Source organism: Larus michahellis, chromosome 8 (assembly GCF_964199755.1).
Source record: "Larus michahellis chromosome 8, bLarMic1.1, whole genome shotgun sequence".
Classification (NCBI taxonomy): Eukaryota; Metazoa; Chordata; class Aves; order Charadriiformes; family Laridae; genus Larus; species Larus michahellis.
This window is the reverse complement of record NC_133903.1, coordinates 1081974-1109546: the sequence shown is the minus strand read 5'-3', so window position 1 is coordinate 1109546 and position 27573 is coordinate 1081974. Positions and strand designations below refer to the sequence as shown.

At 40.6% G+C, this 27573-nt stretch overlaps 1 protein-coding gene across 4 annotated transcripts in view; it reads right to left on the bottom strand.

Annotated features, from left to right (window-relative positions):
• Positions 1–27573, bottom strand: part of TRRAP (transformation/transcription domain associated protein) — a 94462-nt gene that overhangs the window by 22030 nt on the left and 44859 nt on the right. For 2 of the 4 annotated variants that reach the window (XM_074599568.1, XM_074599569.1), the window contains exons 45-62: positions 25492–25705; positions 24665–24790; positions 22579–22725; positions 21263–21465; positions 20469–20590; positions 19387–19600; positions 18379–18558; positions 17868–18014; positions 17203–17322; positions 16630–16917; positions 15085–15222; positions 14582–14694; positions 13943–14078; positions 8682–8873; positions 4583–4811; positions 4097–4362; positions 3237–3337; positions 393–594 (exon numbers count right to left, since the gene is read on the bottom strand). In XM_074599568.1, the coding sequence (XP_074455669.1) occupies positions 393–594; positions 3237–3337; positions 4097–4362; positions 4583–4811; positions 8682–8873; positions 13943–14078; positions 14582–14694; positions 15085–15222; positions 16630–16917; positions 17203–17322; positions 17868–18014; positions 18379–18558; positions 19387–19600; positions 20469–20590; positions 21263–21465; positions 22579–22725; positions 24665–24790; positions 25492–25705 (3138 nt within the window). The remainder of the gene's footprint in view (positions 1–392; positions 595–3236; positions 3338–4096; positions 4363–4582; positions 4812–8681; positions 8874–13942; positions 14079–14581; positions 14695–15084; positions 15223–16629; positions 16918–17202; positions 17323–17867; positions 18015–18378; positions 18559–19386; positions 19601–20468; positions 20591–21262; positions 21466–22578; positions 22726–24664; positions 24791–25491; positions 25706–27573) is intronic. The other 2 variants (XM_074599570.1, XM_074599571.1) reach the window with 1 other exon arrangement.

The window sequence follows — 27573 nt, the reverse complement described above, 5'->3', positions numbered from 1 at the left end:
TTTGGAATAAAACACAATACTGAGGTAAAAGTTAATATGCATTATCCATAGTAATGATAAACAGACATCAAATCATGTTACTTTTTAAAGGACCAAAGCAAGGATGCCTTTCTGCAGATACTTCATCGCATTATCTAGCGGACATGCTGGCTGTGATTTGTCCCCTTCCTCCCACCCGGGGAAACCCCCAGATCTCCCAATGGAATAGAAAAAGCCAGGATGAGTGGCTCGCAGTGACCCAACAGCAACCATAGGCAGGCTCTCAGTCTAAATCAAAGCTTCCCGTCAGAAACTGGTGTTTCTCTAATTGCACAAATTTGGGCCCTGCGCATTATCCCAGCCTGTTCTGAAGGGGTGGAGCTCCGAGCCTCTCGTGCAGACAGAGATCTTACCTTTGCTAAGTATTTCCTCGACTTGCTCTCATTCTGATGCCGACACGCGTGCAGGTAGCAGGTGATCGCGGACACACCCAGGTGGAGCTGACGCTCTTTCACAAAGATATTCTCCAGGTAATCACCCCACATGGCCCACGCTTTCACCAGCACGTCGTGCATCTGCACAGCTGCGGAAAAAGCTTTGTTTGCTTCTTCAGACCTGCATTGCGACAAGTAAGAGTATTAGTTTTATGCTAACAAGAAGTTACTAAATTATGTAAGAGTCAGATTTCTGCCAGGGTACTCAATTACTTCCTTAATACTCAATGATATTTTTCCATTAAGTTCTTTAGTAAGTTCTTAGGACTGTTTTGTCTTACCTTTCCTTCAAGTTCAGCACCTGTGAAAGTAAATGCTTCATAATGGAAACAACTGTGCAAGTACTTGAGATCTCCAGATAATCCTTGAAAATAACCCAGAAAAACTTCCAGTGCAGTACAACTGCAACCCAAGCAGAGCAACCGAAGAGCAAAAGCACATGCATTACAAAGTGCTTCTCTGCTGAGTAATAAAAGGAGTAAGAAAAAGCAACACTGGGAAGACGTTCTATTAGCTGTCTTTTGGAGGACTACGGCTGACTTAACTGTTCTCCCACCAAAGTCATGAAAAAATTTACAATCAACAGTACGCAGAAAACATCAGTTCCGCATGCCCTCGGCTTTGAAAGGTTATTATTCAACAAAAGGAAAAGTGTTAATCACACGGTTCTTGGTAACCGAAAGATTGTTTCTCTGATACTTTTGAAGGCTTCTCTAGGTTTCCTCAAGCGTTCCTAGTTCAAGACTTGGAGTGATTCATCCCTACACATATATATAAAATACACAGCCCTTGAATCTATGTAAGATAAGGATGAGAAAACTCACATACACATTACACACTGAAATGAAGAAACTTTTAAAGCATTCCCAGATTCTTTATTAATAAAAAGTGCTCCACTTCTCCCTTACAGAACAAGTATCGAAATAAGCCACACAAAGCAATGTAATGCTTGTTTGACTAATTTTCTTAAATTAACTGCCAAGCATTTTTAATATAAAATATTAGCTTGGAGGATTATAGTGATAAATTAAAATGACTTGCTCTTGAGGCAAAACTACAAAAAGGAAAGCAACTTTGTGTGCCGAAGAGTGTATCGGTGTCTGTGTTACATGGCTGTCCTTCGCTCTCAGAGGCGTCCGCACCTCGCCTGAGGGTTTGGAGCGAACCCCCGCAGCAGCCGCTGACGGCTGACTCTGTACCACTGCCTCCCCTTTGCAAACAGGGACTTTCCAGGAGGTTTTCTTTCCTCCCTCTCTACAATCCGTCATTCTTGACACCCGCCATGACTGGTTTTGGAATGGTTTCTATCCCCTGGCCAGCAAAGGGCAGCAGTGGGAGGCGCAGGAGCAGAGGTGAGCTGTGACTCCGCTTTCGCCAGCAGCGGGGCGATGACAGTGCCACGCTCAGGTCCCCAGCGGTGACCGTGCCCAGCGCCTCGCCGTGTCCATGGGGCTGAGAACACCTGCTCTAGGGGCTGGCTAAGACTAGGAATCTCCAAGTACATCAGAACTGGGTTTTAAACAGAAAACTTTATCCATTCTGTCCTGAAAGAATACACAGAGATAGTTTAGCTGTCTTTCAATTTAGCTGCAGGAATTAAAAAAAAAAAAAAAAAAAAAAAAAAAAATAGAGATGGAGAGCAGGGGGGAAGGTACACTTTCTTCTCTTACACCTCAACTGAAACTAAGCCCATTGTGTTTTCCATTAAAGTAATTACATTCTGTCTGTTTAAAATTCTCTCTTGTATCCACAGAAGAAGATATTCATCATTTCCTGACTTCAATTGCTATGTCAGGTTGCAGTGTACAGCTTACAGCCTGATGGATTTCATCCCCTAAGTGTCCACAATGTAGTGGTAAAGGAATTATTCCACCCATATGTAACATGCAGCAATAATGCCATCACAAATACCGTGCATCCTAAAAGCTGTTGAAAGCTGAAGGGGTTTTTTTGGCATCACCGAACAAAATTTGACTGCTGCAATATTTGTTTGTTCCTTAAAATAGTAAGGTGCCTGGCAGCATATAGCAAAAATATTACAAACGTAGTTGTGTGAAAGCAAGGCTTGCACCTCGGTGTTTAATTGCTGCGATGCAAGATGTCTCCAACAAACACCACATTAATCCTTTCCATTCCATTATGTGAAATGAGTGCTGCAGTTCCACACTGCACGGCACGCCAGGCCCGCCTGGACCACCCCGCCACACACCCTCCTACGCCTTCACCAGCCGCAGCCATTAGCAGGACAGACAGTGAACAACGAAAGAGAAGTGAGAAACAAAGAGGTAGGCTGGAAGCTTGTAGTCTGAACTTCCTTTCCTCCTTGGTTTTCTGTGTGATATTTACATTAAGAGCACAATTACAGAAACCTCCTTTTGTCATCAGTTAGACACCAGTTTGTCTCACTAAGTACTCACAGAACCAGGCGGGAAAAGGTATCTTACGCTGCAAAGCTTTGGGCAAACCTGTTCTCCTGGCCTCTTCCCATCTCAGGCCTTGAAATACCAAGCTTTTAAAAAACAACCTGGTGCCATGTTTGCTTTTACTATTTCTTTCCTGCCATACTTAGAAATATGACCAACCGTTACATCTCAGAACCGCAAAGGAACTCTCACGTATACTTTTACTTTCTCGTAGAGTTGTGACAGATTTTAGGCTGGTATAAACATATGGAATGACTTTCCTGCTTAAATACTGCATTGAAATACTTCAGCTGCGTTTTCTCAGATGTGTGCTAGTGCCTCTTCCAGCCAACATACTCACTTGTTAATCTGTGCCAAGAACATTCCCTTCAACGCATAAAACTCAGCAGTCATCTCCTTGGTGAAGTACTTCAGATTGGTTGATTCAATAACTTCAAGGCCCTGTTAAACAAGCCTTAGTGAGAAAAGCCTTCTAAAATGGAAGGTTTTATTAACATGAAAGTGCCATAAAAAAACCAGCCAATATATTCTCTTGAAATGTAAATAGCCTGAGTTTCTAATATTTAATTTTAAAAATCTGGACTGACAACTATTTTAAGTTTCCACTGACCTATGCAAAACTATTAGATACTACAGCCAACATTCATCAAGTGATGGGTTATCTTTTCCACCGTGTTTTTTCATGTTATATTGTTATTATTTCTATTACGTTACATTACAGTATTACTATAAGGCCCCAATTTGCAGCGGTGTAATCACACGTGAGTTTTGCCTACAATCACCCGTTTTCCTTTCCTTGTAAGAGACGGGATTTCCCTTCAGTATGCCAGCAGCCATCACCCTGAGCCAGAACCTCAAAACTGACTTCAAGCTTCAGTTAGTCTTGCAATAGTGGTGTTTCTTCCTACTGCAAAAATACAATTTTCAAAGTCCCTTCTATTTATGTATCTTGTAAGATTTAAAAAAAACATATTTCCACTTCACTTTCTTTTCAGCGAATTTTAAAAATATTCACAGTATTCAGTTCAAAGAGGACAACGACTGCTTTTGACTAACAGCATTACTTAAAACACCACCCTATGCATGGTAGAACACGGCCAAGGAAATTCAGGCCCAGTTTATTTAAACCAATGTATCCGATGGACCTGGCAACCCTCCAAGTTCCAACAACCGCTTCAGAGGTAAAGCTACGCTACGCACCTGCATGCATTCATTCTTGCCCATGACTCCAGCCAGCTGAAGATAACACTTCACTTGCTGGCGAATCTTCTGGAAGCAGTCCACAATGGGCACAGTTGGAATTGTATGAATGCGACTCAGTATATCCAGGGCTACGTTGACCAGCCCTTGCTTTCGAGCTATCTTTCCATACTGGATAATTGCCGAGGCAGAAGCATGAACTCCCAACATAGCGTTATTGGAACTAGGATCATGCTGAGAACTATTTTCATATGCAGTTACGATGGCTAGAAATAAAACATGAAATGTTTGTCATTATAAATAAGATCACATATACAGCAATATCTTGCACAGCAATACATATGAAATGATGACTTAAGATAATGAAACACAAATGGAAATTGAATAAAAACAAAAACTTGACAAAATCAACACCATTCCTCTACATTTAAACAAACAAAAAATACAAAGAACTTATTTCAAACAATGTGTTGTCTGGAAAATTACATGATGAATGCATGCTGGACCAGGCAGTTTTACCCTGGTAATGATGTTGTCTCCACATGAAAATGCTGCTCCAGTGGGATAAATCATCCGACACAATAGGTAACCTGTTCCTCCAAGTCTTTACAACAGTCTTCATGTCGTGTAAGCTGTTGTTCCTCCCCAGATTAGTTGGTTGCAATCCTGCATTTATTTGGGCTGCTTCCTGAAGTTCAATTATTTGCTGTGCCGCCTAGAAAACATTAAACAATATAAATATGATAAAGGATAGTACAATAAGCTGGCCAATTGCATTGTTAGAAAAAGGTCTCTATGAACGATGCCGCCTTTAAATGATGAAGTAAAGATGAACTATTTATGCTGTCCATTGGTTGCATAAATGACCCTTAACCAATCTAATCATTAACAAAATAGCAAAGAAAAATCCATGAGATTGATTCAACGCTTTAGTCATTGACTGAAATGTTGAATTCATCCACAGAATCCCCTGCACAGAATTTATAAATTATTTTTCAAAATCAATAAAGGTGCCATAAGGTACTTTCTTGTATGCTTGCAAAAGGTCCCTGGGTAACTTCAGGCTCCTCTTCTCCAGGGACAGAGCACAAGCACCGGGCAGCTGATTTCATGCTCACCTCAGTCTGACAAGACCTAAATGCCCTGACGCTATTTGGCTGCAAAGAGGCAGCACTGATCCGCGCTTGCTGTGCTCACCCTGGAACACTACGGGTTTGCTCGCTACGTTTAGCTTTGCGCAACAATGCCCTGGCTTTCCTTCACAGTAGTAACTTAAAAATTCCCACATTCTTTCTTTTATTTTGAACTTCAAAAGCTTTCAAGAACTGCCGTCTTGCTTTAAAGAAGCATTTTTTCTTAAAAAACAAACAAACAAACAAACAAACAAAGAAAAACAACCACCCCCACACCAAAGGAAAGAGAGTTTACTGGAATTTACGCTTTCTCTTCACCCCCATCCCTTTCCCCACACACATCCAAATAAACCCACAGGTTAGCGTTCCATTCCAGCATACAGATTTGAACTTACCACATCAACCCTCATCGTAGAAAAGCACAAGTAAATATATATACAGTGTGCTAAATACAAGGATCAAGTAAACATACCGACCTTAAACAAAACTTAACAGAACTCTTAAGAATTACAAACCAAAAGTTTTAACAGAACGGACTAGTATAAATTCCCTGGTCCTGACCTGACTTCTTGATAAAACTTGAATGTACAGAAATAGCGTCTACGTGCTCCTGAAGGTGTGACTGTAAGACATTCTGCAAAGACCTCAGCTGTGAGACGTTCCTTCCGCTCGGAATGGTCTCTCACTGACACCTGCTATGCCCAGGTTAGTGAGAGGAAGAACCAGAAAACGGCAGTAGTCTCAGACCTACTAAAGGCAGCAGACATTTTGTTAAAACTTCAACAACCTCAAGAAAAGGCCCACAAACTTTAATGGAATTTAATTACCTGTAGTACAATAAAACCAATGTAGTATTCTCTAAGCTACCACTTGGCAGATAACAGTTGTATTCATTGCTAATCAAGCACATAAGATAACTATTTGGGGGGGGGAAGGCAGTCCAAATTTACAGAGTGAAATCTCTTGAAACAAAATAAATTAAACAAAGTAATATTTTCCTACCATCATCTCAGTATCAGCTCTCACAATAGCTTAACCTTCATTCTACAGCCATTCATCACGTAAATTTAATTTTCTCACAGGTATTTAATCACATACTATCTGATATTAAGAAAAAGTAATTACTGCAGCGTAAATTCACGGCTGCATTTGTACCTCTGTCAGTCATTGACTAATTTATCATTTCTTCATGAGGGATATATACATATTAGATTATTTTAAAAGCTTGTTTTAATTGATATCTGAAAGCATTTAAATACTTTATTTAGCAATACTAATCCTTTCGTGCTGCAGATACTGCCATTCTTAGGGGAGGCAAAACTTGAAATACCAGTGAAAACTTGGCAGGAAGGAATTAATTTCATCAAGAAGCCTTCCAGCGGGATTGAATCAGCCCAAACAAACGAGACATTGTACCTACCTACCTGACAGCTTCCTCTGGACGGGGAGAAAAGGTCCGTACTCACTCCCTTTCTGTGAGGCACGGACTCATGCTCTAGGCTCGGGGGCTGCTGCATACGCGCGGCCCACAGGCACCACCATTCTAGCGGAGGGACCTTCGACCCTGCAGACTTACTGACGCGTGCATCATGGGGCACGACACGCAGCGTCACGCTACTCATCTTAAACCCAATTACAGAAGCCACCACATCAAGCAGAGCTGAGAAAGCAAGGTTCATTCAGAGATCCCCGGGCAATGGTCTGTCAGGAGACACATCCCTGCTGTCACACCGCAGATGGGGCGGCACCAGACACCCCAGAGCGTCTCCCCAGCGACGAAAGGTTCTCCACCGCAAGGAGAGCTGATCCTCGGCAAGTCCGCCTTTGTCAGGACACCCTGTTTTAAGTGATCCTGACATAGAATTAAGCTACTTAAGATTAGATAACACCCAACTTTTGGCAGGGGTTTTTTTGTTTGTATTTAGGGTACGTGTTTTGCGTTTTGTTTGTCTGAAGTTCTTGTGAGCCCAAATTCATCAGCTGTCCCTCATTTCATTCTGTCTGGAGAGGGCAGCCACTGCTTCAATCCTGCCCCTACGTGAGGAGCAAGCTTCTCTCACAACTTTATGTGTGCTTTGCCCGTGTTTCTCCAGCAAGCCCAGAGATCCCTTTCAGATCAGACCTGCACGGCCCCAGGGGACTCCCGCAGCCCCTTCCCCTGCGGAGGGGACCTCTGGCCCCAGTCTTCAGCTGACCTGCTCGCACAGCTGCTCCACAACAGACTGGAACTGAAAGGAACCAATTAGTTGGAAGCAGTAACCTTTTCCATCAGCACAGCTGAAGTGGGACGATGGTCACCCCCGTGCAGACAAGGAGCGTTACTGAAGTACGGCCTTCCACTCAGGTCAAAGCCACCGTCCTTCCTGCAGCTGCCATCAGACTAGAGGAGGGGAGCAGAGATGACTCTTCCCAACTGCAACACCTCTCAGTCTGTGAAGCAATGTGATTCAACACGGGAATTCTTTTTACAACATTACTGCAATGTGTTAATGCAATGTTGAATAGGACCTGCCTAATGAGCCAGCTGGACAACTAATAAAGCTGAAGAGCAATGCATGAAGCTTTGAGGTACATGTTAGTTTAGCTAATAAAAATCCACTCTCCTTCGCAGCCGAACTCATGTACAATGAGCTCCCTGTCCAATGAGAAATACCAGAAACTTAAAGACCAGATTCCTTCCTACTTCCTTCCCCTGATGAAATCAGAATGTTTAGCAATATAAAGTAGAAGTGACGAAGAAAGGGTAAGGCTCACATTGGCCAGAATCTGCAGTATTTTTCCTAAACGTAGTAGTGCTCACATGAAAAGTCCTTCACTAGCTACAGACTTTCACAGGTTTTGGTTCTTTGACCTTAAAGCCTAAGCCACAGGGACGTTCAGAACTTGCTCAGCCTGTTGAGAACGCTACTACTCAAAGAAATAAATACTAGCATTTCTAAATACACTTTTCCCTTTGAGCTGTTAATGCCCTGATTTTATAAAAAATTTTAAACCAAAAAAAATATAGGAGGTCCTTACAGTTGACAAAATTCCATACTGCATTTAACACTTTTAACTGAAAAGAACACTTAGGAGGTTATTTCAACATTTCTGCAAATAAGAAAATGCAATAATATACCCACCCAAAACGGACTTCATTTCAAAACCCACTGAATGTTCAACACCTCCAAGTACTGCTGCACATTATGCATTAGCCCACTAAAAGCTGAGCCCTCTGATCAATTTTTAAATAGTCACCTCAGTACGCCACAAGCGGAACAGATTCAGGTAAACTATAAAAACTTTAAAAGGAATCCAAATCAAAACGCACATTCTGCAACTTTTAACAAAAAAATACCATTATGAAAAACCGATCAGTACTATACAGTAAAATATTTTATGCTCACAGTTACTAGAAGTTCTGAAACCTGCTACTGGAAAGTAACTGGCAAGACCCCACTTTTCGTTCTTACCTGGAGAAGGGGCGTGTGAACATGGGAGACTACGTGAGGAAGCCGTCGCCATTCTCGAATAGCTAAACTGCTCGCCATCTCCACCAGCCGCTCAATGAAGTTCAGCTGCTGCTCTTCCGGGTGGCAGATCGCTAAGTACCCGCGGTACATGTTCACTTTCCAGGCCATCTCCTTCGGACAGCTCAGCTCCACCTGGAAATGGGACGGAAAGAAGGCTAGTGCCGATCATTCAAACTCCAATGCGCATGACACCGTGGGCCTGAAATCTACAACTTTTTGACTTCTCTTTCGTCCACTTTACATCAAACCCTTTACGGCTTGGTATGCAGCACGAAAGCCCTCTGCATTCTCTTCTGGTTGACACGCTGTACCTTACCATTACAGTTATTTCTGTTATCCTCAACTGACTTTTACGCCTGAGCCAGCAAAGAGAAACTGCGAGGTAGCAACCTTACATTTACACAGTGAAAATAATCTCTTTCTTTATTACATTATCTACTGGATCATTAAACACAATGGCAATGCGAGCAAATGGAAATGAGTCTTGGGTCCTATCAAAGGCCACTTGCTATTTTAATAGCTCAACTTTAATAGGTAGATTATTAAAAATGTTTCACAAAGATTTACAAAAACTGACACATATTTGCCATCCTTTCTGACCCCTCTTTTGAATCAACTACGGAACTTGATAGAAAACAGCCACATTAAAGAATATCAATAAAATTGGAGTGGCGAATACAGCAGCATAGAAGCAAATATTCTTTCCCATGCTAATACTTACGCAAACGTGTCCTGACACTTTTACAAGAATCTGAGTAGAGCCACAAAAGCTCCATTTATGGCTTCAGCAGCATCTTCTCCTTAGTCATTTAGCGCATGTCTCATTACTGAAAATAGCTCATTTAATGTAACTGCAGCTAAAGCACCTCGGCAGTTCCTCGTGGTTGTCACTTCCACTCAACTTGCCCATCTCCAAACCCAGAACCTGTCAGACACGAGCCGTTTCATTCTGCTCCAACTCAAGTTTATAATATACTGTGCAATACAGTTCTTATTTTGGCTTTAAGGGTTTCTCAATGTTATTTCTACACTTAGCCACTGAAGTTGCATACTTAAGTAGGACACAAAACACCAATTGCTATAAGAACAAAAGCAGTTAATTAAAATGTAAATATAACCTATAAGATAATTTTTGTAGCATATGCAGCTCACGACTTAAGAGATTTGGCTTCACATGGGCTGATAAATGATAAAATCCATCTTTAGCGACACCTATTTAATTGGAACCATCAGTACTACAAATAGTGAAAAATTTCATTTCAAATGTTGCAATGGTTGGACACCCTTAATTTAGGTTCCATCAAAAGACAACATTACTTTAAATTAATTAAACAACTACTGTTTTCATAGTTTAGCCTTTAAAGCAAACACACTGACTGCACCTACCTATTTTCCCTTCCGGCAAAAGAAAAGCATTACAAAAGAATAAACACTACATTTAAAAAATTTAATATTCAGATTTTGAAGAAAGTGAGACATAACTCGGCATATTTGCCACGCGAGACTAAGTTGTCACAATGAAGCATGCTGACAGCATATTCTGCATACAGGAATTAAAGGATGCTCAGCATTTTTCATATCTTGTTTTATCCTTTGCAAATATTATGAAACTAGACAGTCAACTGTCAATTTGACATGCAATACTATTAACTGGTAGATACTGGTTCACAACTTAAACAGGACTGATGAAACAACAAACCCCAATTAAGTGAGGGACTAATTCTTCCGGCTCTCTCTCTGCAATATGAAAAAACACTCCCTAAGGCTCTGCTCGGAGCTTTGTCAGTAAAACTATGTATTTTAAATATTCTATTCACCCCTTATTCCAAGCTCTGGCAACTGCAGTGGCGTCACACTCGATAGCAACGGTGCAATGCAGATGAGCAAGCGCCTCTCAGTTGGGATTTCATGCAGTATTCTCACCTTTCAGAGGGCAGTTCTACATCTGCTTTATGTTCCTACCTTAACTAATCACAGACAAACAACTCTACCTACCAGGAAAAGAGGGTATATTTACTTAAAATTAAAAAAAACACACCCAAAGTTTTCAATCTTATATAGAACAGTGATACCACATATAAAACTAAGAAAAAAATCCCAAAAAGATCCACTGGTGACTCCAACACCGAGCCCTGTCATTTGTCCCCAGCAGCCCGCGATGCCTGTACAGCCTGAGAGTTCACAGCAGCCTCAAGAGCAATAACCGCCAGCTCATCCACACGGGATGGTTCTTAAAGCAGCTGGGAGAAGATGCCTAGAGAGGACAGGGAGGAAGTTACCTAAATATGGCCAGCTTTTTGCACGTGGAAGAATTCATCCAAATTTGCTCTCAGATAAAAATACCAACTATGTATTTTCTGTTGCATCTTTTCAGAAAACGGAGGGGTCATTTACGTCATGTTTCCCTAGCCATTGAAACTTTATTCAAAAAAAAAAAAATTGTTTAGGAACACTTGGAAAGAAAAAAGATCTTCCAGATTTAAATCTTTCGCAGCATTATTTTCTGTAGGTAGTGTGCCCTCTGCCTTCAAACTGTGCCGCAGCAGCAAAATGTCACGGAGCGTTCATTCACCACACACACGGATAGCGTGGAATACACAGTCTCAGGAGTGAAACCAGGAAAGGACAAAGGGAAGGTTAAATGTTTTACAAGTGCATGCTGCTCAGCAAAATGAATTACAAGCAGAACACAGTAATGAACTCCATAATGAATCAGGAAGGTCAATAGCAGGAAAGTACAAACAATACGTATTATCCGTTACCAAAGGAAGACGGTAACTACCTCACTCGCCATACACAAGCTCCTTAGGTTCTAACAAAAGCAGCTGAGTACCGACCGTGCTGGTTTCTGAAACAACACAGAACAGGCAGGGCACATCTACGCTACTTCAGATAAAGAACGTGCCCAGAAGGCTGGGGCATCTCAATTCTTAGAGATACTAAAACTCTACTAGACAAGGCTCCAAACGGAGCGTTGCACCAGATGACCTCCAGAAGTCTCTTCCAACTCAAACTGTTTTATGGCTCTGTAAACTCCACATTAAACTATAAAAGTATAATCATTGATTCATTAAGCTTCTGAGGAAACCTTGGAACATCAGAAAATTCCAAACTCAAGTTTTCTGATTCCACAGAACACCAAATAAGGAACTTACAGGAAACAACTGCTGGATGGGGCTTTGAGCAGCAGGAGGTGTCCCTGCCCAGGGCAGGGGGTGGAATGAGATGGTCTCTAAGGTCCTTCCAACCCAAACCATTCTATGAATTCCCACTAGTAGTGCTATCTCGAAGCCTCGGCACTCTCTGTCATACACAGATATGTCTAGAAGTCTGTATAATCATCATGATATTTACTTTTAGCACAAAACTTATCACAATTTGTCACAATTTGAGAGGACATAAAAATAGTTTTTAGCTTTATTTTTTTGAGTAAAGACTGTAGATTTAAACAGTGTCACTTCACAAAAGCTACTCTTTCTTATAAGCGGTCTGGGTATTTTTACTTGTATGCTTTCTAGTATTAGATTATACACACAAAAAATTGTTTGGAGAACACACTTGAAGTCAATAATCTAAAAAGTAAGCATGCCCTTGTGCTTATGCATTATGATTCTATTTACTTTGGCAGAATCAAAGTATTTTTTCCCCCAGAAGGAACCTATCCCTTCCTTTAATCCTGGTGATCTTGTCCAAGTCCAATCCCCATCTCTCTCCTTGCCAGTCAGCTCAAACTCAAAGCCGGTCTCGTTGATGCACTCTCAACGTTTAATCCAAGGCCTCTCTCCCCTCTGCAGTTGCACCAAGTGCTTCACACTTCTCTCAAAGGAAATCACTTTCTTCAACTTCTTGCTTCAGCCTATTTACCCAGGTACCCCTGTCACTCGTGGACAAACGTGTGCTCCTGCAGCCTCATACCCTTCTCGTTGCTTCCCAAGCTCAGGCTCATCACCTGACGTTCATTACGGGCTCGTCTTGTCCCTCACCTCTCATTAGCCCTCCACTGTCCAGTCCCGGCCACATGGGCTCCAACTTCTGGTGCTCCCAATAGATTTTAAAATTATATGTGATGGATACATTGCAAAATCAAATGAGCCTTACTTTAAATGGAGCAAAAGTAGACTCAGAGTGAGAATAAAGTTAGAAATCTAGCAGTTCATCTGCAGTAATAACATATTTGAGTACTTAAAAAGAAAGCAAAAGACGATAGACACAGGAAGCAATCCCCAGACAGCCAGCACAGAAAAACATTGCTCCTGAAAGAACAGCCCAGCTTCCAATCCGCCTCTGCCAAGCAAGGCTATGAAATCTGAAACAAAACACCCAGCACGTGCCAAGTAAGTAATCCCAATGCATTTCCCAACACGTATAAGCAACTTCAAATTTGTCACTGTCTTCAGAAAAACAATAACTACTGGTGTGATCTGCAGTGTACACCAGCCTCACCAACATGGAGATTTCATGTGCTGCTTTTAAAAAAAAAAATTTAACAAGGATCCTGAAACATGGCCTCACAAATATTCCTCAGATACACTAAGGTATTTAATGTAAGCCAAATTTAGCTGCCAAGTGCCTGACCCTCACGTTTCATACATGGCTTAATCCCCCGTCACATGCAGTGGAGATGAACAGAATAAACTGTGGTTAGCAGTTTTAAGTCTGGACAGTAGAAGCTGAGAATGCTTTGGCTTTGCCTTTCAGGCGCTAAAACAAACAAAAAACAACAGAGGCAACGGCCTTTTGCCCTTTTGCACCTGGACAGTTACATTGCCCAAAGGGAGGGAGATAATTAATAGATGTATTTTCATACCTTATTCCCTTGCACAAAAGAAAAGTTTTTTCCTGTAAAGGTGTAAAATACCAAAAAAAAGGCCCTCCCCAATATTGCATTATTTTAAATAATACCATATACTTGCATTGTTAATTCCTTCACGTGTCCCTGCCGGCACACACTTCTGTGGCAAGCATTTGTTGCTTTTTAATGACTCGTTACCATGCACCATATCTTTCAGCTGCCCTGGCTAAACTTCTCACACAGCACAGCTTTATAAACGGAGCGAAAAAGAGAAGCAGGCTTGTCTGTGGAAATGAGACACTTCAACGGCCACAACACCCAGCTGCGAACTGAAGTGCAAGGCTGGCTTGGTAGAACTGTATCACTAAAACAAAGAAACTAAACATTAGAGTAAAAAGCCCTCACTCACCTGCACCAGAGCCTCCTTCATGGCAGTCCAGTTTGAGACCCTCCATGCACATTCCAGGACTAGGTAAGGATTTATATGACCTTTTGATTGGCCATATTCTGTCAAAGGTTCCCACTGGTTCAATTCCTTTGAGCAACTAAGAAAGGCAAAAGCATTCTCAGTTTGGTTACCAAAAAAAATAAAATTTCATTAAAAGTGACTATTAATGTTGGGTATCAGAATATTATCTGCATATTTGTTTGTCTGCGAATAGTTCTGCAAGCACTGCAAAAGTTTTATCCAGATGGGAAGATTATTTTTTTATTTTATTTATTACCAGTTATAATATAGAAATCTGTGAACAGGGAAGAGATGCATTTTGCGTCTCCCAGAACAATCATTTTAAAAAGGAATAACAGATTTTGGCTCCAGTCTTTTCCATCAATAGCAAATTACATTTTTGCAACATTTCAGGCATATCACTTCTTAAGGTCTTAAGGGAATAAAAATATAGCTTTTTTTATTCCCTTAAGTTTCCCCTGTATCTGAGCTAAGGCCGGAGCCAAGTTTATTCTCGTAACTAATGCTTTAAACCAACAGGGTATTTTACTTCTATTGCAGGGTAAAAATACTTGTTCTACATCAGCTTTAAAGTCTTACCGAATCCAATGGTCTTCCCACAGCTGATACTCAGGAAAGATCGAAGGGGAAGCATTGTTCCGTTCGTGCTCTTTTTTAGCCTTTTCCATTGCTTTTTCGTAAGTTTCTTGTGCCTAAATAGAATTCAATTTTATTTTTCCATCTACTATATAAACATTAATTCAACTTTCTTTTCTTTTAAAAAAAAAAGTGATAAGAAAATTTTTATAAATTCTAAGTTTTTAAAAAAAAAATATATGAAGTGTATTAACTCATTCTTGAATATAGTCATTATTTGGCAGCTTTACAAATGTCAGGAAAAACCAATGGATGTGCTGAAAAATCTCACCTTATGTAGGTATTACATGGCCTTAACCTACTACTTCAGCCAGTAGAGAAGCCATGGCACTTCCTATTTTAGAAGACTGAAGTTGTTTATTAATATTTAGAATATTTTCTTGATGACCAGAATAATCATTCTGAGAGTGAAACTACTCAAACCCTTTCCAATATCAAGAGCGTACCTGTTCAAAAAAGCCGTGTTGTTCATAGGCAATAGCTGTTGCTGTCTCTGGGAATTTGCAGCGCTTCTGCCACAGTCCAGCCCACATGTCCTCCTCTTGTAGCAAAGAGTAGAGCTCAGCAAGGGAATCCAGGATTTCCTGGAACGTCAAGCACAGAGTCGAGCTGTCGTTAGAAAGCACAGTAGACAGCAAAACCACACGTTCTACGCCGAGGCAAACCGAGAAAGACATGGAAACAGAGAAGCGCTTATATAAACTCTTTTTAAAACTCTAGAAGACAAGCAATTACTAAGCACCAAGTAGAGAGAAGAACAACCCTGGAGTACACGACAAACACACCCCTATGGCTTGTACCTTGATTTTTGCCTGTCTTCCCCAATAGATCAGATCAAATCATAGAAAACAAGACTGGTTTAACAAGCCAACTACTCGGTCTTTAGTGTAAAAAGAATCTGTAATATTTAGCTTCCTCAGCTGATCACAAACATGCCAAGGTAGATCATAACTACCCAACAGACTGCTAAACAGCAGCCTGCTTACAGGGAACTCAATTTTGTTTAGTCGGTATTTCTTCAAGATCATATACCAAGAGACTTGATTAGGAAAAGCACACGCCCTTTGAGGGAGACAGAGACAATACAGACTTCTACTCAAGATTTGAAATTAGGGGCAGAAATGGGTTCATCGAGTTCTACAGTGCTGCAGAGAATTGTGTCAAAAGGTGTCAAAACCAGACGGAAAACAGGGAGAAAGAGAAAAATACGAAAATATCAATGACAGATGAAAGAAAAGCATAAGAAGTAGGTAAGACACAAAGTAGTCAATGCTGCAAGTGTCTGCAGTCACAAACACACGAGGACAGAAATTTCTTCACTGAATTAAAAAAAATAAAAACTTGGCACCACTTTAACAAGCCTCTAAATACAAATATTTAGAAGGGATAGTCCCCCTGTACTGGGCACTGGTGAGGCCCCACCTCGAGCACTGTGTCCCGTTTTGGGCCCCTCAGGACAGGGGCTGGAGCGTGTCCAGAGAAGGGCAACGGAGCTGGTGAGGGGTCTGGAGCACAAGTCCTGTGAGGAGCGGCTGAGGGAGCTGGGGGTGTTCAGCCTGGAGAAGAGGAGGCTGAGGGGAGACCTTCTCGCTCTCTGCAGCTCCCTGAAAGGAGGGGGTAGCCAGGGGGGGTCGGGCTCTTCTCCCAAGGAACAGGCCATGGGACAAGAGGAAACGGCCTCAAGTTGTGCCAGGAGAGGTTTAGGATGGATGTTAGGAAAAACTTCTTCACCGAAAGGGTTGTCAAGCATTGGAACAGGCTGCGCAGGGCAGTGGTGGAGTCGCCATCCCTGGAGGGGTTTAAGTGCTGCGTAGACCTGGTGCTGAGGGAGACGGTTTAGTGGTGGGTTTGGCAGTGCTGGGTTTACAGTTGGACTCAATGATCTTAAGGGTCTTTTTCAGCCTAAATGATTCTATGATACTATCACACCATACTGTCACTGTGTTTTTCTCTTCACATTTCGTAAGGTATTTCAATTAATACAACACTACCTGTTGAGGAGGAGTTATGCTCTCCTGCTCATAAAATTCCGTTGTCTGTTTAGGCTTTATTTGTAGACTCAGTCCTTTCTCAAAGGCTTGATGTTCCAGCATCAGTGTGGAACGAAACCAGAGGTTGTGAGTTTTACCCAAGTATTTCAGGACACAAGGTCTGATGGGAATGGGAGGAACACACTGTGACATTGCTTCCACAAAGCAGTTCAGCGCGCTGGGCTGGCAATCTCGCTGTACCTGATGGCTCCCACTGCACAAGAAAGGGCTTATTTCACCTGCCAGAGCCTAGGAAAGAAAACATAAAGGCTAGTTACCCATTCATTCCTATTCCTCAACTGGAGAATTTAGATTAAAAATCTTGTTAATACAGGGAACAATCATGTGATAAGTGTATTTCTCTTTGTAAATTGAAGGGCCCTATTTATTTCAAAAGATGTATTGATAGAGGTATACAGCATTCACTAGTCACAAAGAAAGGCAAACTTCTCAAAGCAAGGGAGCAAGTCATTTCTCACACAAATACGTTTTCCTGAAACACCAGTCATTTACAAAGAGGAGAGAGATTCTCACATGTTGCTGTCTGTCAGACAAGATTTTCCAAAGTCGTGAAAAAAGCTGTATCCAAGTCTTCTCTGCTAATGGCGTAGAAATATGACATAATTGAACAAAGGCACTCAGCAACGCTCCAGTCTAGAAACAAAAAGAAAGAGAAATGGGAAAAATACAATGAACACTATGGATATCCGGTTCACAGTTATACAGTTGTTTAAGCAGTAATGCAAATGCTTTTTCCAACCAACACAGCAAAACTATGTTTCCTTTAGCAATACTGACTCCTGTAACAAGAATGCAATCTTATTTTCATGTTGACTGAGACTCCAATTCATTACTGTAACCATTTAAAAAAAAAAAAAATTTTTTGATCCCTGTCTTTGCTATCACTATTTTCTTAAATGAACATTCTTAAATGAAATGAAGTTAAAATACACTTAGAGGTGCAGGAGGATGAAGTTAACCTTATAGAAAAGCAATACAGTAACAACTAGCGCTTAAGAATTTTTCACCCTATACAAACAAGGAATTACATCAGATCATAACAGATGTCTACAGAAAAAAACATCAGCTAAAAAATCAGAAGTGTCAGATAAAAAAAAAAAAAAAAAAAAGCACGTCAGGTCAGTTTGAAGATTTCAGTATTAAAACGATTTGTCAGGAAACCAACGACCTGTACCAACCTTCACTTCCCGAAGAGAGTCAAGGAACTTGTCATGCCGGTTGGTCAACATGTGCAGCTGATTGCCAATGTCCTTCTCAGAAAGCTCCTTAGTTTTAGGCGTACTGGTCTGGTCCCCCGGAGCCAACTCAATGTCTATTTCAACATCCTATACAGAAGTAAACAACTCAAAGCATGCAGGTATTCTCCAAGTACTTTTGCTTTTTTTCCAACAAATACAAAATACCCTTCCAACCAACTTATTTCAGGTCTCACTATTTGTTCCTGCTAGTTCTTCAGGTTCAGATGTAGAATTGCTGTAGCACTAGAGTAAAGAAGGGGCTAAATGACTGAACGCGAGCTCTGAGAAACGCAGGCATGGTTAAACCGCAATGCATTAAACGCAAGACACACTGAACAATCTGTGCATGTCATCTTCAAGACATATTCTCCAAACCAATTTGATGAGAAACTAGGAAGAGCTATATTCCATCAAAAAGATTTCTGTTTCTACAGTATTTTCTGTAAGTTACCTCTTCTTTGGATTCACTGTTTTCCCTTTCACGAGGCTCTTGCTTGACGTGGGTCACCATCGCGAAGGCCGCTCTGTCGTGACTGTCAGCAAGGTTGATAACGTTGGTGATGGAGGGCAGCATAGCACCCTGGCAGCTCGTCCCAATTGTAGTGTTCCTCTCGCACACCGCCAACAGCAGCTAAGACATTAAAAAGCAAAAAGAATTTTTAAATATACATTTTGCTGTAGTACTTCAAGGAAAACATCACTATGGTTTAATATTTATCAACAAGAGAAAAGCTGCAAGAATATATTCAAGGCCTGTTTATCACCTTTATTCAATAAATACACTAAAACAACTACACTTAATCTGATCACATTTTGTCACCATTTTGAAGTTCATTTTGAATACTTTCAGGAAGAAATAGGTATCGTCTATGCCTAAAGTCTGTATTTTGAACTTTTGAACACTTGTGCCCTCAACCAGCTCATGTCCCACCTAGTTTTAAATAAACCAGCCAACAACGCAATTTCATTTCAGTGCGATCCCACCTAATGGTTGTCATACCACCAGCACAAACGCTCTCGCCTTAACGCTTTTCTTGAAATCATCTACTATAACAATTCTTGGGGGTTTTTTTTGTTTGGGTTTTTTTGGGGTTTGTTTTGTTTTGTTTTTTGTTTGTTTGTTTTTTCTTACAATCGCCATCATTTATAAGAGCTGGATTTTCTTAAGAAGTATTAAGCTGGTCATTAAGCTTTTTGCAGAGAAAATAGATTTTAAAGGCTGATATTAAAGCCACTTTCCAAATATCAGCACGATACTTCATGATTTAGACAATGTATTTCTTTTTAGCACCACTGGAAATATCTGAGGCAGCAGACTTGGTATTTTTAGCTTTAATACAGATAATACATACTACAAGACATACGTTGCGTAATGCTTTTACACACAGCCAAGAAGAACGGGGAATATAATATATTTCTCAAATTATAATTGTATTTCTGATACAAATAATTTCCCTACCTCGATGCACTGTTTTATCCAAAAGTGACTTCCCATTGCTTCCCAGTTTTGAGAACAGGTCACATAAAGCAGGCGCTCATAAACACGACGTTTCATAGAATTGTCAAAGACCTCAAAAAATTTGGCTCGTATGAGTGGCTGGGCACAACGCAAACCCGAAAGAAAGGCTGGCTCCAGTTTAGCAGTAAGTTCGCTACCCGAAAGATTCTCATCCCTAAAATGAATGCAGATGAAACAACAGAGATGTTAGAAAGAGAAGTCCTCTAGGGTTTGTACATAAAATGCTAAAACTCGAGAGGTGACATTCTGTAGAAGCCCACAGGACGCGGCATGCATCCAGGTGCAGCATTTTGAGAGAAACAGCAAAGAAAATGTTGCTGTTGTCAGAAAACTGCCCCAAAACTATCATAAAAACTCTTTCGGGATAAAATCTTATCATAATTGTGAAATAATTTCAGCCACATCTGTATCTTGTTTGAAATGCCAAATGGCATTGCACAGCCCCTCCTAAGAGGGCTTTGCACAGTTAGCCAGAAAACAGAACAGCAGCAAAGAGTAACTCAAAATAATGTGAATCATCAGCACAAAATTAAATACCTGGCTTTTTTTGATAAGGTAACTATCTTCATTATTTCATCATATCACAAAACCTGCCAGTTTAGCTAGCAAAGTAACTCTCCTGTAAGTATAATTTGGAATAAGTTTCCAAGAGAAAAAATAAACGTCCTTATACCCTACGGATGTGGGAAGACAGACAGATTTCAGCGGTCAGCACAGTGTTCCGAATACAATCAGCTACGAGGACGCCCAGGTATCTTGGGAAAGGAAGACGCTGGGGCAGTGAGATATTTTAGCGGAGGCAAAAAGAAAAACCTTTCTGAGGAACTTCTACTTTCAAATTGTCTTTCATAAATACCTATTGTGGTCTCAGTGAAACAAACTGATTTTGCATTTTGGGGGGGTGGAAGGGATGGAAATCACTTAATTCAGACCTAAAAAGATTGATGGCATGTTATAAAGGTCATATATGGTACAAATTATGAACCAATAAGCTGCAATAAATGATTAATTGCTATAATTACCTATAGACATAGTTAACAAGGTCTAAGAACTGGGCATTTAATTCAAGGTCTTCTGGAAAACGCTTTTCAATGTAAGTCATCATTTTCACTAGTAAAATGGACTTCTCCCGGAGAGTGGGTGTCTGGGTTAAGAGAAGACATGATTAATTTTGTCAATTCATCTTAAAACAAGCAGAGAACTGGCACATTCAAAGTACACCTCAGCCATCCTTTATATCACTCTTCCACTTCTGAAGTACTGAAAAACAGCTTGGTAGGTCACAGTTCTTGAAAAGAAAAATAACTCAAGCATTTATCCTTTAATATATGCTAGAGAATTTTAAAATCATGACTAAAAACAGGTTTTTCAATGATTACAAGATCTAACGTATGTTTTTAAAAGCGTAGGTCCTTTTATATAGCACTAGATTGTCAAGTACTCAACTCTAGCAGAAAATAAGGCAAATTGAGGAGGCCACAAAATGTTACAGGAATAACCTGATTTAAACCAGCATTAGTCATCCTCCTCCTGAAGGATCTCTCTATCCAAGTTAATGTGAAGCATATTTTAAAACTTTTACTTTAAAACAAGTTCTCAGCAAAACAGCATTCAGGATCAAACATCTCATAGAAGCCTAGAAAACGCTAAGCATCTTTAACTCCAGCTACTTTCACGGGGGATGCAAAATATTCCAAACCTCATTGTGGGCACCTAAACACATTCTGAGATCCTTACAAACCTCACTGTCAAAACCCGAGGATTTATAGTTATTTAAGTATTTGAGAGCAATAATGATTTTATCTTCTCAATTTACCTGATTAGCTGCCATTGGGGAATTGTTTTTCACCCATTCTTCCACTATTTTTACCACTGCACGAAGAATTTTGGCATCAGTGGATTTTTCAATGAGAGACGTTAGAATAGCTTGTATAAAATTCTTCCTCATTTCCATGCTCATCACAGCCAGGCGAGTTTTCACAAGATCCAGGCTTAGCATTACCAGTTCACTTGTACCTGCTACGGATGAACAAAGACGGATTAGAGTTGTGTGTACACCTAGAAGACACCTAGTAAAGCAATTGTCAAGGTAAGATACGGTAGTTTTTAAAATAGCAACAACAATATCTGTTACCTGGAAACATATCCCTAGAAATAATGTTTTCAGCATGACTACTTTCCGTTCCTCAACAACTGGGACAGACTCTTTCCAAAAACAACCCCAAATCCATCCAAAGTCCTAAAGGCCAGCCTGGGTGGCTGCGTTTCAGTAGATCTTTGCTAAAAGGCATTACAGAGCCCCAGTACTGAAAAACCGCAAGACTGAAATACTATCGATGTAGCACACCTACTCAGTTCTCTTCATTTCCTGGCCTGCTTATCTGTCAACTTTAATAATTTTCCAATTGTTTCTCGGTGTTAATAAAATTCACAAGGTTCTCATTTACTTAATTAAAATACGGGCTGGGAATCTAACAGCAGCAATTCTTTCCAAGTATTTTCTTCAGTAGCTTTTCCATTAATAAATTAGAGAGCTCTGTACTAGCACTGAATTTTCTTCTACAAGAACACCTGATTTTTTTCAATGACTCATGACGTAATTCATTTGATGATAGACAGAATCGTACAGAGTGAAAGAGATGCCATTTTAAGATAAACGCTGATGCTATTTAAACAAAAGTATCAGCTCCAACAAGTTACTATTGGAACAACTGCTTGTTAAATTATCAAATAGAAAGAAGTAAAAAAAAAAAATTTTGAAAAAAGTGAAAGCACAGAACAATCAAAGAAAATTCAGCTCCTCCCTCCTGAACACTGTAAACTCTTCAAGAATAAAAGAATTTCAGTATTTTTATATATGCTGTAGCTCAACAAACATTCACTAACCATTAACTGAAATGTTTGGTTTAATACTGAAATTCATGTATTAAGCAAGAAACAGGAACTCAAAGTGTATTTTAGTCCTTCAGCACCTCAGTAATATTTCCCACTAATGCTGAAGTATTTTTCAATGTGTAAGAATGCACACAAAACCCTACAAAACCATTTGAATCCCTTTAGGATGAAAAGATTTTATTTAATGCCTTGCAACACTTCTAATCACTAGCAGCCCGAGACTACAGAACGCAATACCTGTATTTGCTTCTGCTGTGCCGGCTGCAGCCTGGGGGTTTAGGTGCTCCCTGACCATCTTCTGCAGAGAGCGCATGAACACCGAGATCAGCCTGTCGATATAGCTGGGGTTGTTGCTGCACGCCGACTTCAGAATCATTAAAGTGCCTGTGGATAAAACCAACACTTAGGAATAACGCTCCTGTTGAGCACGACAGGGGTAAGATGCAGGTTTGCAGTGTGGATGTGCTCGTTCTGTGAAAGAGCACGGGAGACGATCTACCCGTATTTTGTCCTGCCATGACAGAAGTATGACACTACCCAACTTACAAAGACTAGAAAGCTGGAGAGATTTGAAGAAGCATCTCAGTCTCAACTTTAGTCTAAACTTTAGTCTTCAGTCTAAGACCAAAAAGTTATTTTTGCATTAATCAAAATATTTGAAAGTTCTGTACATAAGTGTGTGATGGAGTGTGAGGGAGGGCAAGAGGGAGAAAGGGAGGACAGGAGGAGAGGAACTGAGAGCAGATACTTCTCCAAGGCCTTAAAAAAAATAATATAGATAGATAAATATATATAGTTAATGAGGCAAAATGAACCTACTCCTAAAGTTGCATGTTTGTTTTAGCAGCAAAACTTTCACATGAATAGGGTTGGGTTTAGTAATTAAAAATAAAAAAAAAAAATACACGATCTGGGTTTTCTAATCTAGAAACTTTATAGTTTCGTAAATCAGTTACTATAGATTGAAGATGTTAACACTATTGAAACAAGTAATTTTGGCCCAGTTTACAAATTCAGGATGCCTACAAGGTCCCAGTGCCTTCAAATTACCGAGTCATTAACAATGCCTATCCCAATAGAAGCTTACCCACGTACATGCAAACCAACCCGGTTTAGCAATAGCTATGCTCTGAAATACTTAACTCTAAAAAAAGCACACCCATCCTACCCAGCTATATCCTCTGGAAACCAACAGCTAACCTCTCCTTACTGCAACTTCGGCATTCGAGAAGCCTGCTTTGCTCCTTGAACGGCTGCTTCTACAGCTTTTCCTTCTTTTCCTGCTCAGGTGTGCAGAAAACCTGGCACGCACAGTTCAGCCTCTTAAATGCAGAACTAGTAAGACTTGCACCACCTGACGGTTAGACGGTAGCGCTGCTTGGAAGGGAGCTCCGGACAAGGGGTAAGAAACATCCTTCCTGGTTAGTTTGCTGTCAAGCCCATGCTGACATCTGCTGAAAGGCAATGCCCACAGCGAAATTACGGCTATCTACAGAGATCGCAGAGCAAAACAGTGAAGGACATTTGCCATTTAAATCAGCAAGTTTTCCAAAACTGTGCAATTTCAGGTCTGTATTACCAACATAACCAGTTCTGGGCCAAGTCGTATTACTCCAGTATATCTTTGTCATTGCAATATGTAGCTGAGCTCTCTACCAGTAACATAAGTATGAATAGCAAGAAAAGAAGAAGATTCCAGCTCTTCAGAATGGCATATGCTAAAAATTCAGACTTGCTCACTCAAGAAAAAAAACAGTATTTTTGTAATTTCTTAGTAAGTGAGAATTCAAGATCTATAAATAAATAAATCTTCCTACACTATTTAAATCAGCTGATAAGTGAGGCTTTAAAAACAACTGAAAAGGACAGCAGAAGGCAATGACATAAAGGATGTTTACACAGATTCCACGAACTATTCCATTGTCTCTCAGAGTCATACCAGCAGGATTTTGGTTTTTCCATGTACCAAGTTTCCTGTAACTTTTACTTTACATTTTGGTTAATCTGAATGCTCCATCTTTTTCCTGAGCACTCTGAATCCAGCAAGCTTCCATCTAGCCCCGCTGCAGCTCCCCACTTCCAACGACTGCTCCCAAGTCAGCTACCAGGAGAAGAGAGAATGAAAGAACCCCCAGCTCCTTTCTTCCCAGGTGACAGACACCCCAAGCTCATCCCTTGGGTTAGTTCCAAATGCTTCCCATAGCTCCCTCCGCACGATGCCAGATCCCAATTTCCTTAGGGAAAACAAAAGCTCGTGACAAAGCCCATGCTCATTAACCGGCACTCCCCATACTGCCGTCTGCCAGAGACGTGGGACACTTACCGAAGAGCTGAGAAGGGTTAGCATTAGTGGCTTTCTCATAATTAGTAAGTCCTTCATAAATAACCTTTCCAACGGCAGCGTAAAGGCACTCCAGCTCTTCGTACTTTGAAGCTACACTGGAGGTACCTGCAGCGTTTACAGAGTTGTGTTAACTTTCGGTAACATTAGCCACGGAACAGGCAGAGAACAGTCACACTGTGAACACAGGCTCAGCTATACCATCACCCGCACTTCGTCTTGCTAATAAACAAGGTAACGCCAGCAGATCCCTCATTAACAGAAACCGCTTGATTATATAGCAATGTATCTCTATAATACTGCACCACTTCTGAATAACTCCTTTGATGAGAAGTCTGAAATTACTCATTTTTTTTATATTTTTTTAAGAAAAGATTTATCTAAACTAGTTTCTATTAAGACACAGCGTATTATGTAGGGTCATTTTTTTTTTTTTTTTACAGTCTATCTCCCTTCCTTGTTTTAGCAAAAAGCAAAGCTTAACAACTAAAAAATTGCACTTCTGAAGCTGAAAAACTATAATGAAAAAAATACATTAAATTTATAGCATGCATTTCTTGAACCAAAGTTATGACAGCCGCAGGTTATTAAGTTTTTATGTCAATGGATAATGATGTATTCCACACGACTACTTACTTCAGCTTTTGTTTTTTCAAACAGAGGTTGAAAGTGCAAGCTAAAATGGACCATTAAATGCAGGAATCATAAAACAGAATATTAGCACATTGCAAAGAGTGTCTTCACCCCGCCCTTAGGCATTGAAGTCATGCAGCAATAAAGGATAAAAGGAGGCAGAAGATACCACATACTTGGTTCCGTAGGGAAAATACCCATCAAGCGAGAAAGCAAACTGTGGACTGCTCTCAAAACCTTGGTGTTGCCACAGGTCATGCAGGCTGCGACACCTCGCTGCAGCGGCTTGAAGCTGCTCAGGATCGCAGGGGGCTGCAGCACAGTTAACAGGAAACTCAAGACCTCTAAGCCAGTGCAAATGTTGGCAAAGTTGGCCTGATTGGGTTGCTCCTAAAGAGAACACACAGAAGAAGGTAGTGAGGGGGGGAAAATCACACAAATATTACACAGGTTAGTAAATGCAGATCAAATCTGCTGGAATCCTGTAATAAGGTTGAGGTTTCTACACTAGTAATGTTTCACATCCATCTTTTGGATAAGGCATCCAATATAAAACTGTAAAATACAAGGCACTATAAAATCTTTAACCTTAAAAATTTTACTTAGCCATTTACAGGTATGTTCCTGCTAGTGTTTTTTTGTGATCCTCAGTTTTGAAAGTTGCCCAAAACCTTGCTGGTTAGAAATGCTTTTGACAGAGGATCATGCTTTATTCTCCTTGTCAACGTCTTTCAGAGAGAGACCTTCAGTGAAGAGCTAGACCAGAGTATTCTGTGGTAAGTTATAACTTAAAGGTTAGAAAAGATGCTATGTGGAACTAAAGAAAAAAAAAAAGAAAAGAAAATATTCCTGGACTTATCTTTGTAAACCTACAAAGTTACCATTAAGACAGTAAGTCTGTTTGCTGCAGAAGCCTTATTCTTTTTTCTGAACCTCTTCTATTAACTGATGCCACACAGCATAAAATTAAGACAAAAAAAATTCCTGTTCAGAGGGCTCCCATCCTTGTATTAAGTAAACATCAACAACGTCCACCTTCCTCAGGTCTGAGGGGCGGCATGGTGCATTTGTTCTGAGCGGGGGGAAGGAGAGGTGGAGTGGGCTAGGCTTTGATTTTGGCTCCCCCTCAGATACAGTGCACTTTGCCCACCTTCCCCAAATTCATGGACGATGATAAACTGGAAGATTTGCCTGAAAAAGGCAGAGGAAATAGACAGCAGTTGACATTCTGGAAGCACATGAACTCTCTGAACTGCAGTCTCTAATACTATTTTTACACCTCCCCCATCTTCCCCTGTGCTCCCGAAAGGGAGGACAACGCTGGTCCGTACACGAATGTAGCCCTTCAGCAGCCAGCACACAGATACTCACAGCTTCCTCTGGCTGCAGCGCAGAGAACGCGCTCAAAGCCAGGACTTGCCTGAAGTCAAACTGCCGTTCCTGCCCAGCCTCCACCACCTGGCACTGAAACAGCTTTGCAACTGCGCAAGCGAGGGAGATGAGGAGGAGATAAATCCTCGTGCAACAGTGGTCACCACTGACAGCAGTTCTTCCCGTTGTAGGCTGTCAAATGCCATCAACGGGAAAAAAATATTATGAATTTTAATGGCAGTTTTCACTCAGGTTGCACACTACTTGGGAAAAGATGAGCTAAGCAACAAATACGAGCTCCCTGGAGCACTATCAACACTTGTAAACCCAAACCAAATATGAGCCACATCAAAAACTCTTCCAACAGAAGGAAAGGAGGATGAAAGTAGATACTTGCCCTTTCAAGGACTATCTCCACAAAGACAGCAGCATTATAAAAGTATAGCACATTTAGAAAAATTGGCCACAGTGAATTTTCATGCAATCTTGGACATTTTAAAGTTTCCAAGAGTAGGATGTATTAATCCTTTATTCAAAGAAACAGAAAAGTGACATCAAGAGAGCTCCTAAAAGTTTAACAAAGTGAGAGTTGCTAGTCTATTAAACAGTATGATACAAATAAAACAGGCGTAGAAAAACTTATTATATGGCAAAAAGCACACAAACAGCATACAGATGATAAACAGAATAGGTTGTATCATCAAATACAGGAAGCTAGCCTTTCAGTGAACTTCACGCTACCATAATGTAGTCAGAAAACTAGGAACACACAAAGATCAATCTCAATTTGTAAAACTTCCTACTCACCAAAAAAAAAAAAAAAAGGCACCAACCAGTAGGCCATCCAAATTGGGAAACTACAACCTATTCCACAATCAAATACAGGC